Source organism: Harpia harpyja, chromosome 21 (assembly GCF_026419915.1).
Source record: "Harpia harpyja isolate bHarHar1 chromosome 21, bHarHar1 primary haplotype, whole genome shotgun sequence".
Taxonomy (NCBI): domain Eukaryota; kingdom Metazoa; phylum Chordata; class Aves; order Accipitriformes; family Accipitridae; genus Harpia; species Harpia harpyja.
This window is the reverse complement of record NC_068960.1, coordinates 2,127,960-2,142,285: the sequence shown is the minus strand read 5'-3', so window position 1 is coordinate 2,142,285 and position 14,326 is coordinate 2,127,960. Positions and strand designations below refer to the sequence as shown.

The following is a 14,326-nucleotide window of genomic DNA, read 5'->3' as shown; positions in this document are numbered from 1 at the left end:
ATCCGCTGGGAACATCGCGACGCAAGATGGAACGGACGGACGAGTCCCGGGCACAGCAGGGGAGGTCCCGGGAAACTCTCCTGCACACCCCAAACCAGAGCTCCAGGGACAGCCCCCGACCCACTCGAGCCCAAAAAGCCCCGAAGGCGCGGGGCAGGCAGGAGCAGAGCCGTGCTCCGGCTCCTTTCCCAGGTGGGCACGAGCCCCGGTTCAGGATTGACCGTGGTTTCCCCAAATGCCGCTTGTGAAGGAGGGAATGGTGCTGGAAAGCGGGAAAGAACATGCTCCGTTCTTCTTTCAAAAAGAAAATACAGTTGTAACAAGACCTTGAGAATAAAGCCCCAGAGGATCCCAAAATGCCACCCGCACCCCCCCAGGATTAGGTAGAAAGACGCTTCCAGTCGGTTGACTTCAATCGCTAGTACAAAACCAAAAAAAATAAATAAAATTGTGAGATAAAGAAACCCCCTTCTTCCAGAGCGCCCCGCCAATGCTCGGTTTACAGCTGTTATTTATTTGCTCGTTTGTCAAACAGCCATCAGTACAGTCATGCTCCATTGTAGCAGCACAGCATTCAAGTTAAGGAGGCGGTAAAGTTTTAGGTACCACTTTTTTTTCTGAACTACATAAAATTTACCTTTTTAAAGCAAATAAAAGAAATGGTGCTACACCAAATCCCGCTCATACACTGCCATTCAGCGTGTTGTTTGGAACAGCAGACCACAGTTACAGCGGTGACACCCCCGTGGTTACGGACTCCATCGTGGCATTACCAACATGCACTGGGGAGAGGGGGAGAAACTGGAACCAAAATCGTTTGAATCTTTCCTTAGTTTCAGCCGCAAAACATTTGTTTGAAAATCTCTTTTACTTGAGCAGATCTACAGTTCGCAGCTGAGACCAAGAAACAAGGAGGGAAATATAATTAGGAGAAAGATGCATTAAAGACGCAGATGCCGAGCCCGCAAGGCTGGGTCCTACCACCCTTCACTCCATCTCTTTTGTTTAAAGACCGAGCTGGAGGATGGGAAGTGCAGGAGGGAGGTGACCCACTCACGGAAAATCTGGATTTATTTTCCCCCAAAGTTTATCCCATTCATCCACTTCGACACACTATTCCTGCATCAGGAAAACAGCCCAAGGGGAAGTTCCCTCCCTGCAGTTTTCAAGCTGGCTGCATCAGGGGTCATACAGCACTAGTCCAAGAACAGAGATGGCTTTTAAGCCCCACGGACCAGCCCAGGAAAAGAAACATGCCAGGCTAATGGGGTTTCTCCGGGGGTCTGAGATCCGAGCCCTGTTTAAATCTGGCAATACGTGGACACCCTCACCATTTGTAACATGACCTCTGTGGCTTTTCCAGCAGAGAGGCTGGACCAGGCAGGGGCTGCGGGGCGGGTGATCGACCCCAGCAGCACACAGCACCCGCTGTAAGTCAGGCCCGTAAGCTGGAGTCTCCCAGGCCCAGCACGGCTACTGCCGGTGCTCACCAGAACAGTCGCTCCCTCTCTGGGGAACAGCACCCGGCTAATAAATGCTCCTTCGCCACGTTACTCACAGCAAGGTACAAAGCCGCTGTTCTGGCTATCGGCAGCAAGGCATCTGTTGGACGATCTGTTAGACATGCAGTTAGTCACTAGGTAAGTTCTCAGGATTTTGAACCAGCAGACAAATCCCTTCTTCGTTTGTGTGGTACTAATACAAGTTAACATACAGATCACACTTAAGAGCAGTAAGCAGGTACATGCAAACAGGCTTAAGTTAAGAGAGAAAGGGTATAAGCAACAGTGCAATCTCTAAGCCAGCATGCTGCCTGGAAAAGTTACTGCAGTCCACGACAGGGAAGGTCAGAGAGAAGAGAAAAGCCGGACAGTCCCCGTGTGCCATTCCCAGGGCCAGACCACCCTGCGTATTTCACAAACTAAGCCCTGAACTGGCAGTGGCAGAGCAGGTCTGTCCCTGAGAACTGGTTTTAGTGGAGCCAGAAGCAACAGACCCAGAAGTGCTTGTTTAAGTAGCAGCATGGACAAAAAGTTCAAATCTTCAGCTGGCAATGTAGTTACTGCAGTTTGTCTCTGTTTTAAATGAAGATATCTCAGGCCCCAGTCCCACTGTCTGCATTCATCTCAGGCCCCTACAAAAGTAACAAGAGCCTTTTCTTAGACCTCAAGGTTTGACCCTTCCCCACCCCAGACTCTGAGCCACGTACCGACACTTGTAAAATGATCTGCATGTGACATGTGACAGTTTGAGAGCCAACAACAGAAGGATAAATATTCTTCATCATAATATAAATATGCTGTAGAACATCTCAACAAGGACAAAGTGCTTTTTTTTTTCCTTAATTAAAACAAAATAAAAACCTAAATATGACTGTCTCAACCACAACAGAAGGTTCAACTCCTAAAACATCTGAATAGTCTAAATTACACTTAAACTGACATTAAAGTGATCCAGGCAGAGTGCTCAATCCTTCGGGACTCGGAAGTTATCCTTCTCTTTTCTGATGGCCCCCATTGTTCGGATGGGGTCAGTCTCCCCTGCATGCTGCTGAACCGTCTTCTCCCTGCCAGAAGGGAACACCAGGGACAGCAAATGCAAAGACTGAAAGATAAAAATCTTATATATGAAGTCACTACTATCATGTTTCACCGGCATCAAGGGGAAATGTTACAGCTGAAGATCAAAGACTCAGGGCTTTGGCACAGGCTTATCACCTCCCTTGGTTTAAACGCTCATTGGCAAGAGGAAATTGCAAACACTCTTACTCCTTGAACAGCATCTTTTGCTGCGCCTGTCTGCCAAACTCTGCTTGATGAAGGAACGTAATTACACAATGAAGCTTGTTCTGTCTCCTGAGTCAGGGACTTCAGCACTGGCAAAGATGCTCACCACAACCCTTCAAGTTTCACTGCGGCAAGCTTCTGCTAGGACAGCGAGTATATTTTAAGGAGAGTCTTGAAGGCCTCAGAACAGGAATATGCGAGGCAGGAGAGCAATCCCCACTTACAGCTATTTCTTTGGAGACCTCCTCCTTCCCACATCCCCCCTCCAAACACAAGGACCACTCCTACACCCACATCTCCTCCTCCATACCTCACTCGCATGAAGGGGTTGTATGTAAACTCTTCTGCAATGGTGGAAGGTATGGTTGGCTCACCACTGTCATACTTTGCCTGTAACAAGGGAGAGATTTCTGCTTAATGAGGAATGTTTTGGTGAACAAGAAATGTCCTGTATAGGAACCACGCAGGCTCAGTGCTGCACCTAACTGCCTGAGCTCTCCTCAGGCCAGGCCCTTCCCAGGGCCATGCGCACAGCCGGACAGACAAGCACTGAGACACACACAGAGAGACTTGGGACAGAGCTGACCCTCCCAGACAGACGTGGACATCAGCCTGTAATTATACCAAGAAGTTTCCAGGGAGGGTCACATCTCCACCAGGCAGCAAACCATCTTCTCTGGGCCACATACAAACCGTGCTCCCCAACACGTCGCTCCCCTGGATGCACAACATATTGCAGCTTCTGACTCTTAACTCCCTTCCCTCAGCCTCTCTTTCTCCCCAACGCTGTCTTCTCTCCTCTACCTCCTCAGAGAGGCTCTGCCTCCATGAAAGCATCAAGTCTAGCCAAAGGATGAACCAGCTTACCTTGGCCCAAGCAAGCTTTTCCTGGATAGCGACATTAGTGGGTTCAACGTGTCGAGCAAACTTGAGATTGTTGATTGTGTATTCGTGACCGCAGTAAACTTTCTAGGAAGAGAAAGGAAGAGTGACACCGGGTAACTCTAAAGGTACAAAGGTAGAGTGTCAGGTACCATCATCGATGTTATGGCACAGCAGGAACAACAGAGTCAGCCCTCCAGGACACACGACACTCTCCACTGGAGACATGCACAGGAGCAGTGCCAGGAGTTATCAGCCAGTACTATCTGCCAATTTAGCAGCAAGCCTGATGAAAGAGCCCAGGCATCCCAGCTCGCTAGCCTTTAATAAGCAGCCCCTACTCTTTCCCCACAAAGCACAAACATATTTGGGGCAGGTATTTCCTTCCCAGACAACTCCAGCTATTCAGCATCAAAGACAATTCCTGATGTAAGCATTCATTCCTTCAACACATGAGAAATTCTCTCTTTGCACAACAGTATTATTAGGAAGATAGTTTCTTTGATGTCTGTAGTAGTTTCTGGCTGGTTAACTTACTAGCACAAAAGGAGAGGCTCATACCGTTTTGGGGTCCAAGCTGCCCAAAATCTCAATCAGCGCTCTGTACATTTCCTCCGGGGTTCCCTCGAAGAATTTCCCGCAACCAGCCACAAAGAGCGTGTCACCTGCAAGGGAGTCGTGACACGGCATCAGGACCAGACAAGTCTCCTCACACCAAAGCGTGAGCACACGGTCCCCGAGGTCTCAGTCCTGCCATTGCTGTCCTGCCTGCAGCTCAGCAGAAGGCACAGAGAGCGCCAGGCTACACCGCTGCCCCATACGGGCTCAGTGCTACATAAATCCACGCGGCAAACGCAACTTCTAATTGCAGGAAACCCCACAGCTTCACCAGGCAAACCATGCCAGCACTTCCCTACCTGTGGGCAGTCTGCTGTCCCCTCTCGTCCTTTCTAGAGTGGACAAGGAACACTTGTTCTCTTTGCTATGAAGTTCAACAAAGATGAGTCACCTCTGCATTTTCTCCCCAGTGCTCCCTAAAATCTTGCTTAAGCCATTACTTCTTCCATGCAGCAGCTGGTGAAAGCTCTGGAGAACACCCGTCAGGAGAGGGATGACATGGCAGTCTGGGGAGACTGGGTGCAGTCTCAGGGAAGGGGGAACCCTACTCTCCAAAACAGGATCCAGAACCTGGCTACCAGAGATGGAGCACCAGCCCTCTCTTACTCCCTTATTTTCTCTTCTCTCAGTTTTGTTACAGACATGAGTACAGATATATGGAAAAGCAATGGGTTTTGGTATCAGCCACAGTTTGGCCTGAGACAGCAAACCAACAGCTCTTGTTTCAAGGAAGAAAATGCTAGATGTAGGACTCCTCCAGGGATCACTCTTGATGTTGCTTGCAGGGTGTCCAGCAATGGCTTACAAACCCAGAGGGGTTTCACCAGCTTCATCTACAATTGCTACTTGGTAGCACTTGGTAAGGGGGTAAGATGTCGATGTTAACCAGCTGCACTGGCAGCAAGGGATGAATGCACATCCAGAGTCAGGAGCACACAGGCAGAGGGGTAACTTATTCCTTTGCAACACAGACTGCCGGCAATGTAACCTCCCAACTCCTCACCTGTAAAAACAGCAGGTGGCTCGGAGCTATTTGGCTTAGTCACATAATAACAGATGTGTCCAGAAGTGTGACACGGCGTACAGAGGCATTTCACATTAAGAGATCCCACCTGAGAAGAAGGCAGAAGACTAGAGCTTAAGCTACTGTTTGCTAGCATTTGTATGGTTAGAAAAGAATTGCAACTATTACAATGGTCTAGTAGTCCTACAGGCAAATCCTCACACAGCTGGCCACTAAACATCAGCTCTGCTCCTGCGAGAGTCCAGCAAGAGGGTTTTATGGCAGGGACTTGGAAGGGAGCTGTTTCCTCCTAGCAGGTGTTGGGACAAAGAGAACCACCAGATTCTTTCATTTACATGCAGAGTGACTCAGCGTCTGGTTGGCAGCAAGAACAAACAGATCCAGAGCAACACAAAATCCTAAACAAAGTTAATCAAGTGTAAAAAGCTCCAAACAAAAATGAAGCTGAAGGGAAGAAGTGGATGACACTCACGAAAAGGGAAGGATTAAACACATTCATGAGGCCAAGGGGATGTTTCCCCCACAGCCCTGATTTGCACACCTTCCCATGTATTTCTGTTCTCCCTTCTTTGCTGCTGTCCCCCCCCAAAGGTGCACCGCAGGACTAGCAGTGATATTCATACCAGCCCGCACATTTCACAGCAGTTTATGTCATCTGCCAGTTCATCTGTAAACAAACAGCTAGGTACCAACAAGGTTTGCTGCTTTAGCTCTGGAAAAGCAATGCAGACAGCTAGCGCTGCCAGCCCACTTTCTCTTCACCCTGTATTCCAGCCTTCATTCAGAGAGGACCACTTGCATTTGTTCGGTGCTAACTAGGCTCTAAGCAGAGCACAAGCAAGCCCTGTCCTTCCACACATCTGTCCTGACCACCCCAGTTAAGGTAGCTGTCACGGAGCACATGGACACCCAGCACGCCCCAGGCAACGCAGGTGTCTGAGCCATGCCAATGTTCTCATCAATGAAGAAGTATCACCGGCCAAAACAAGACAGAGGGGTTATGGTTCACAGGGCTAGAAAAGGGTGAAAGCTGTACTTAAACTATCAACCACATCCAAGAGATGTTAAAAGGTAAAAGAGCTGTGACCACAATATTAACTCAAGTTGGACCACACCGGTCCAGCTCTAAAGCTGTGACATAAACGGGAGATGCCCCCAACCAAGTCCTGCAGCTCACTCCCTTTACCTTGAGTGATGTAAGGTGAGACACTTTCTGTGTCAGTGCTCCAACTCTGCTGTCTCCCCCATACACACGCAACCCCGTCTCCATCTTTACAAGCTTCTCATTTCCTCCAGCATGGTCCCTGGAAAGTCAGAAAAATGGTTTGGGCAGAGATGAAGACAAATTTATGGTAACTCATATTGCAATGGTAACCTCAAAGTGATCATTTCTAATCAACTAGTGTCCCAGTCTCTAACACTGTCCTCATATCAAAGGATATGCCACATCAACACAAGTGGAGACAATTTCTCCAGTAACTAGGGCAGTGAGAGGGAGGAACAACCCCCCCACAGGTTCATACCTAGCTGGGAAACGCCAGCCTGAGGGGCTCACGGTCAACTCTCCAGTAACTAGGGCAGGAAGAGATTGGGATAACTGGGATATGTGTAATTCAGTGTCCCCCAAGACACCGTGGAGCAGGCACACAGATGTCCAAACAGCTCAGCATTCACCTGTGGTGCTGATCCTGGCAGATCAGGGTTGGCTCTCCAGCCACAGAGACGGCTCCACTATGACCCACAGGAGAGGTTACTCAGGTTCAGCACTGCAAAACTGCTAGAGCGGAACATTCATCTTTATGTCCCTGGCAGAGTTAATCTGCAATGCAGGTAATCCTCCCACAAGTGCTGACTGTGAGTAGCACGCCTTACAGGCATGTGCTAGCACTTCAGTGTGAGCGTGCTCCCTCCCACACTCCACAGCTACCTTCACACGCATTTATTCACTGGCCACCTGGAAGAAGTCAGCATTTTAAAGGTTAAAGGCACTGACCCACAGAGCTTGCAGTCTAGACAACGCATCTGGTCATAGCAAGCCCAAGGGAACACTTCCTGAGCTCTGATCTTTCTCCTCACATCTAAGCCCCTGCTTAGAGAAGACCAACTTGATCCAGAAAAGCAACAATTCTTGACTGCTTGTGTTTATGCAGAGGGAAGAGAGATCCCACTAGAGCAGATAGTTACCAGTGATGATGTGTGGTCAGGACAGTGGTCAGCTTCACGCCATGCTTTTTGACTGCATCCAAAACCTGCAGGCACAGGGCACAGCAAGAGCATTACAACTTACGTGAAACGACTTAACAGCACACCTGGTGCCTGGTGTAACCTGGACACAACTGCTCCAAGGTTCGAGAGCACCACACCAACAACTCTGCAGAGAGCTCATCCTTTGCCGAGTCGTAGTTACAGGTCAGGACACATGGTCTCTGATCCAGCTAGCCGTGACTGAGCCCTCAGACCCATTTCCTCTTTCCTGCACTACATCAAACTAAGGGCAAAAACCAAAATCAGGTCAATAACCCTTCAAGTCAGGGACAAGCTGCCTGAGCCCAGAAGTAGACTGCCTGCGAAGCCCTGCCCGTACCTATGCATGGCCAGTATTTCCTGCCTTTCCCCCACGCCTGAGTCAGTGTATGACTAATTCTCTCGTGGATGTGGCAACCTGGAAGGATCTCCCAGACCCGCAGCAGTGAGCGCCCTGCTCACAAGGGCAGCAGACAGCATTACCTTCTGGGGCTGCACAGGATCAACTATGGCAGCTTCCTTCGTTTCCTCATCAATGAGGAGGTACATGTAGTTGTCTGTGAGGGCTGGGAGTAATTCCACCTTCATGTCGGCTTGTGTGACCGTCTTCGACTTCCTCCGCTCGTGCTCCGTGTGCAGGAAGACAGCTCGCAGCTGTGCTGGACCTGGGGACCACAAAACAGTCAAACCTCAGGTTAGCCTAGGGAGGGGAACAAGTGGGACAGAACACAGCAGGTCCCCCAGCCCATGGCCCCAGAGAAGGAAGGGTATGGACAGCCCAACATGCCTCCTTCAGAGGAAGAAGAGAGAGGCCACCACGGGACAAAGCCTTAGTGCCTGGCTGTGTCACCTTGTGTCCCACAGCACGGGAGGCTCTTGGTGCCCTGCAGCTGCACCGAAGAGGGACAGGACACTTTGCTCCCAGAGATGTGCTCATGCAGGGAAAGCGCTGTACCTTGATTGGAGAGAAGATTTCAAGGGGCAGGAAGGCAGAACAGAGAGGGAACAGCTGGACAAAGGTCAGCCTGGGACAGTGACTTTGCAAAAAAAGCACAAAAGGCCATGTTACAGCCAAAAGACAAAAAAGGAGGGGAAAAAAAAAAAAAAGAGAAATACAGAAATACACACACTGCTACAACAGAAACATCTGGTTTGTTACTTGGGGAAATCGCATCCTGCACAGTGCATAGAGAGAAGACAGGCTCTCTGCATGGAAGGCAAGGCTCCCCACCTGGCCAGGTACCAGGCGTACACCGTGGGCAGGTTTCTGACTCACAGGCTACCTTGATGCAACAGCAGTGCTTCCCCCTATTTGCTTTTGGTTAAATGTTTAATCAGATCCAAGAAGAAAATCTCATTCCAGATGTAAATAACCCAGGCTCCACTGTTCAATTCACAGATACGCGGTTCTTAAGAAACAACCAAGCCCTAAGAGGCTCTGCCATAAAAAAAAGGAAAGGAAACAAAGAGGACAAGGTCTTCCACTGCTGGGGCACTGCAATTCAGGCCTGGGTCCATACACGTGCAGGGAAAGAAGCATCAGTCTCTGCAAGTCAGAAATCAGTTGTCTTAATGCCCAAGGCCATCGCATGCCACTGAACGTGACTGCGTTGGTCTGAACTGTGCTGGCTCAGCTGCTGTTTCATTTTGTACCACCGACTCTCTCCCTAAGGCTCCCGATGCTCAGTGCTTGGTCACCTCCACCAGTGCCAAAGGGAGGGGTCACCACACTCCTAATCAACCTGCCCCAGTCTCCCAAAACAGGTCAGTCCTGCCCATGCCTGATAAGAGCCTGCTTTAGAGAGAAGAGGCCCCACAGACTGGCTCCAGCCAACATGGACAGCCCCCACCCTGCAGCTCCACAGACCGACGGGGCCAACAAGGCTGCAAAATCCCATTCCAAGTTCTGACTGGGGCATGCAGCTGCTGCTGCACACCCAGCACCAGGGCAGTGGGACCTGTAAGGCCCCTCTGGTACAACTGTCCTGCCCAGAACTTCTTCCCCCCTTCTACCTCCACCATCTCACTTGCTTATGAGGGAAGGGAGGTAAGGACGGGAGATGGTAGTAAAATTAAACACAGTGCTGCAGAGAAAACCCCAAGGCATGACAGTGTAGGCATGCACTGGGTGTTTGACGGTGAAGGCATGTAGTATTGAGGAAAGTATCCATACCTGCCAAGTGTTCCTCTGGAGCAGAAGAGTCCTTTCAAAAAAAGAACAAAACAAAACCCTTACTACTCCTTGATAGGGAAAAAGAAAAAAAAAAATCAATTGCTCTTTAACTGCTCCCTAACATGAAGCACTTTGGATGCTATCAGTCACAAGAGCTATATATACTGCATGTTTGCTTGCATACTAGACACTAACTGGAAGAAAAAACAAAACAAACAAAAGAAAACACAGCCTTAACTTCAAGTCAAAGGAATTATTCACATACTTAAAATGCTTTCTTCCTATGAACCATTTCTAACCTTGGCCATAATCCCAAAGTCTCTTTGCATGTTTAATTCACAATTCTTACAAAACAAACAAGCTACACCACATAAGGAAACGTTTTCTAAAATGTAATTTAAACAAAGGAATGAGAAAACATCCATGAAGTATGAAACTCATTCTGAATTCCCATCTGCAGCTAAGCTGCACCTTTCCAGCCTGCCCACTCGGCGAGCAGACCAGAAGCGCTCTCACGCACGCCCAGCGCTGCTCTTACGAGAAGGGCGTTCTCGGCCCCAGTTGTGCTCAAAGAAGCTCCCCAGGCAATAGGTAACCCCTGCCCTGGCCCAGCACTAACACAGATCGTTTCAGGATCACTGTAACGCATGCCGGTCTGCTCCAAAATTAATGCCCAATGACTTCATTTTTGCTCAGTTTTGTAACGCATCCCTCCTGACTTCATGCCTAAAGCAGAGAGGACTGGGGAGAGCAGAACAGCAGCAGCCTTTGAATCACACGCTTCGGCTTTCTGGAACAGTTTGTTAGTGCAGCTTGAGTCGCCAAGAGGAAAGGGTTCGCAGATGGGAAGCGTTAACATTATCACATAAATGCATACATGCTGGAGTCTGAAGGCAAGCAGGCAGCAGCACAGTGTAAAAAAGGTTTTCTCAGAAAAGGGGTGCTTCGTACATTTTCTCCATAGCATTTTGTTTTATTCTTTTTATTACAGAAAACAGTGGAAAATTCCTATTTCAAACATGGCTGTCACTCAAAAATGACTGCACGCACATAGCCAGATGAACATCCCTGCATTGCCTCATAAGAAACACTACATTCACTTTACATACTCTGCACGCAGATATTTTATGGATACCCAGCGAGTTTGTGGCTCCACACAATACCAAGTGAGTTGGTCCACAAACCCAGGGCAACACCCACTCCCACTCGACTTGCCCACCTGGCACACGCTGCCAGCGGCACAGCCAGCTCCAGCCAGCGTGGGCAGGGCACGCACCCACCCACTGGTAGAGCAAAGCCTGCATGGAAAGTGCAGCACCCACCCTGCAACCTGGGGAACTCAGGAGCTGCTGGTTACTGGGTTGGACATACTTGTTCCCAAGATAGCATCAGGGTTTCCAAGTCTGGCAGTTAACTCCAGTGGATTCTCGCTCATTTAGGCCAGGTCTTAAAATGGGAGTGATGCAAAAGACCTCTGGAAAGACTCTCCAGAGACGCTGTGAAACTAAAGCCCAAGCTCTAGCTCAAGGAGACGCTTTCAGAACTTGGGCCCTAAATTTAAATCCAGAGCTTACACAGTTTTGCTTTTGGTTTTTTGTTTACATTGCCAATAAAGTCTGCCATTCACCAAATCCAGTTTAAATGCCAGCCCCAGTCCCCCAAGCCCTCCTCCCAGAGCAATAACGAGCGCTTTAGCAGCCCAAAACCACCGCAGGAGCCTCCCTGGTGGGTTATCAATGCGAAAAGCCACCGACAGAGACAGGCTCCAGCTGAGCAGATACTGACCTACTTGGGGCTGTGAGTCAGCTTAAAAACCTCGGCGCACCCCTGAGCCGGGAAACGAGAAGAGAAAAACCACGATCAAACTTCCGAGCTTGCCGGGGGACCTGCTGCCAGGCGGGCTGAGCCCCAGGGCCGGCCACCCACGGCCGGGTGCCTGCAGCCGCCCAGCTCCCTGCGGGTCCCGGCTGTACGGGGGCACAGCGCAGCCCCCTGCTCGGTCCCTGCTGCAAGGGAGGGGGGGGGGACATCGCACGTCCCCCCCGCCCCGGTACCGGCTGCAAGGAGGTCACTGCACAGACCCCAGCCCCGCTGCAAGGGGGACATCCCACCGCTCCCCACGCCCCGACACCCCCCCCGCACCGCGGCCCGGCCGCCCTGGAGGCGCTGCCCGGCCCGGCGGGTCCTACCGGCTCGCCCGCCCTCCCCACGTACCGGCTCGGAGCAGGGCCCCAGCTGCCAGGGCGGTGCCGAAGCCCCGCCAGCCCCCGCCGAGCATGGTGCGCCGCGCCCCGCCCGGTGCCCAGGCCCGGCCCGGTTACCTTTGCTCCCCGCCCTGCGGCCGGCCCCGGGGAGGCGGGCGGCAGCCGGCACGGCCCCGGCCCCGGCCCCGGCCCGGCGTGCGGCGGGGGCGGCGCTGCGCCCGGCCGGCCCCCTCCTTCCCTCCCCGCTGCCGCTCGGCACGCCCGGGCCGGGCGATTTGCTAACCCGGGTAGGGAGGCGGGAGGGCGGACGGCTGGCCTGGGCAATCCGCGGCGGGCAGGGAGCAGGCAGGAAGGAGAGGGCGGCGGAGGAGAGGCGGCGGCGCGGCTCCGGGCCCGGCAAGGACACCCCAAGGGCGCCCGCGGTCCCCGGAGAAGGAGACCCGCCGCGGGCATGGCCTCCTCCAAACCGCTGTCCCGCTTCTGGGAGTGGGGCAAGAACATCGTCTGCGTGGGGCGCAACTACGCCGAGCACGCCAAGGAGATGGGGAGCGTGCCGCCCCGGGAGCCCATCTTCTTCCTCAAGCCTTCCTCAGCCTACGTGCGGGAAGGCTCGCCCATCCGCCGGCCCTACTACTGCAACAACCTGCACCACGAAGTGGAGCTGGGGGTGGTGATCGGGAAGAGAGCCCGGGCTGTGGCCCAGGAGGCCGCCATGGAGCACGTGGCGGGCTATGCCCTCTGCTTGGACATGACGGCCAGGGACACCCAGGAGGAGTGTAAAAAGAAGGGTCTGCCCTGGACCCTGGCCAAGGGCTTCAGTTCGTCATGCCCGGTCAGTGACTTTGTGCCTAAGGAGAAGATTCCAGACCCTCACAAGCTGAAGATCTGGCTCAAGGTGAACGGAAAGCTGAGGCAGGAGGGGGAGACCTCCTCGATGATCTTCTCTATCCCTTACCTGATCAGCTACATCAGCGAAATACTCACCCTGGAAGAAGGGGACTTGATTCTGACGGGGTCTCCCAAAGGAGTCGGGTCTGTGCAGGCCGACGATGAGATAGAGGCTGGGATAAGAGATGTCCTCTCTATGCGGTTTAAGGTGGTGCAGCAAACGCGTAGATCCTAACTGGGAGCCTGGCTGGGACCCTGTCTGCGAAGGAAGAGGCTCTTCTGGGAACATCTGGTGAACAAAGAGACACCCAAGCCGTCCTGTACGTTAAACGCTTACATGGCCCAAGCGTCTAACAGGCTGTCATGCATCAAAGACATGTAACCCATGCGCTTGAAAGGCATTTGACTGAAACAGCCCCATTCCCGTGGAGGCTTCAGCCTCCTCTGGGGCTGTGAACCCGGAGTCCAACCCAGCTTGGGGCAGGTGGTTAATACCTTAACCGTACCTTGGAAATGCCAATGGAGACGGTGTGCCGGACAGCCGGGAAGGAAGCGGCGCTGGCTGTCACTGTGTGTGCTCTTCTGTCCTACTGATGCTTTGGGCTTTGCCAATGTATTGCCTTAAAATAAAAGTCTAAAAATTAAACCATTAGAATGGTGATGTAGGAGCTAAGGCTCACCCATGCTATCTATATAAAATCAAAGATGTATGTGTAACAGTAAATCAAGAATTACAGCATCAGAAAGAATTTCTATCCTTGGGGTATTCTACAATAAAAAGATGTTTGCTTTTTAGATTAGTTTCACGATTCCTCCGTGCGTTTTTCAAATGTACAAATTAAATGAGAGTTGCTTTCCCTCCCACACCCAAGGGGTGTAATGCAGCAGGAAGTATGCCAGATGCTTGGCATATATTTTTTCCTAAACCTGAGCTTTAAATATGCTTCTAAAAGTAAAATAATACCAAAGATCAAGAATAAAGCAGCTCATTGGTAAAGATAACCAGTAAACTTGTCTTTACTTTTACTGATTTAAATATATTTTTAATAGAAATCTAACTGCAGCAATTGCCATTACTTATACAGTGCAGTGCAACGGTGAAGTTTTTAACTATTTCCAGCTGTTAAAAAGCCATGCTGCATAACTTTTCCCGTTTCCAAACTCCAACTGATCTAGCACACTCTACCAGTTTGCATGACAGCGAGTTCACTTTCAATTCAAAGGAGTGACACAGTAAGTTGTAAAATATAATTAAAAAAACCCTCCCCCCACAAACATCAAAACTTGCCATTTTCAAAGGTTGCACAGAACTGACTAATTTCTAACAAAAACAGATGGATTTTTTTTTTACATACGTGCAAGCACCAAAGTTAAATGCTTCCATTTATTGGAGCCAGATCTTAACCGCTAGGAAGTTTTGTTTTAAAAGTGCATTTGGAAAGTCTTGCAGAGAAAATTACTGTAGCCCAAAAAATAGCACCTCTGTGAACAAGCAGCATCGTCCAGG

General features: G+C 50.8%; 2 protein-coding genes across 10 annotated transcripts; one reads left to right on the top strand and one right to left on the bottom strand.

The window, feature by feature from the left end:
• Nucleotides 1–494: 494 nt before the first annotated feature.
• On the bottom strand, nt 495–12,175 carry HAGH (hydroxyacylglutathione hydrolase). Of its 9 annotated transcripts, none has more exons than XM_052772502.1 (12): nt 12,049–12,139; nt 11,513–11,554; nt 9,728–9,758; nt 8,405–8,591; nt 8,038–8,219; nt 7,495–7,559; nt 6,497–6,614; nt 5,290–5,398; nt 4,230–4,333; nt 3,654–3,755; nt 3,097–3,176; nt 495–2,566 (listed from the first exon to the last, which is right to left on the bottom strand). In XM_052772502.1, exons 5-12 carry the CDS (start codon nt 8,140–8,142, stop codon nt 2,467–2,469), a joined length of 783 nt encoding a protein of 260 aa, XP_052628462.1. In that variant the 5' UTR covers nt 8,143–8,219; nt 8,405–8,591; nt 9,728–9,758; nt 11,513–11,554; nt 12,049–12,139; the 3' UTR covers nt 495–2,466. The 9 variants fall into 9 exon arrangements, with proteins under 9 accessions (XP_052628462.1, XP_052628463.1, XP_052628460.1 ...); XM_052772503.1 differs by having other exon boundaries at nt 8,510–8,591; XM_052772500.1 differs by lacking the exon at nt 8,405–8,591.
• Nucleotides 12,176–12,253: 78 nt separating this feature from the next.
• On the top strand, nt 12,254–13,568 carry FAHD1 (fumarylacetoacetate hydrolase domain containing 1). Its single transcript, XM_052772512.1, has one exon. The coding sequence runs from the start codon at nt 12,383–12,385 to the stop codon at nt 13,052–13,054; it is 672 nt and encodes a 223-aa protein (XP_052628472.1). The 5' UTR covers nt 12,254–12,382; the 3' UTR covers nt 13,055–13,568.
• The last annotated feature ends 758 nt before the right edge of the window (nt 13,569–14,326 follow it).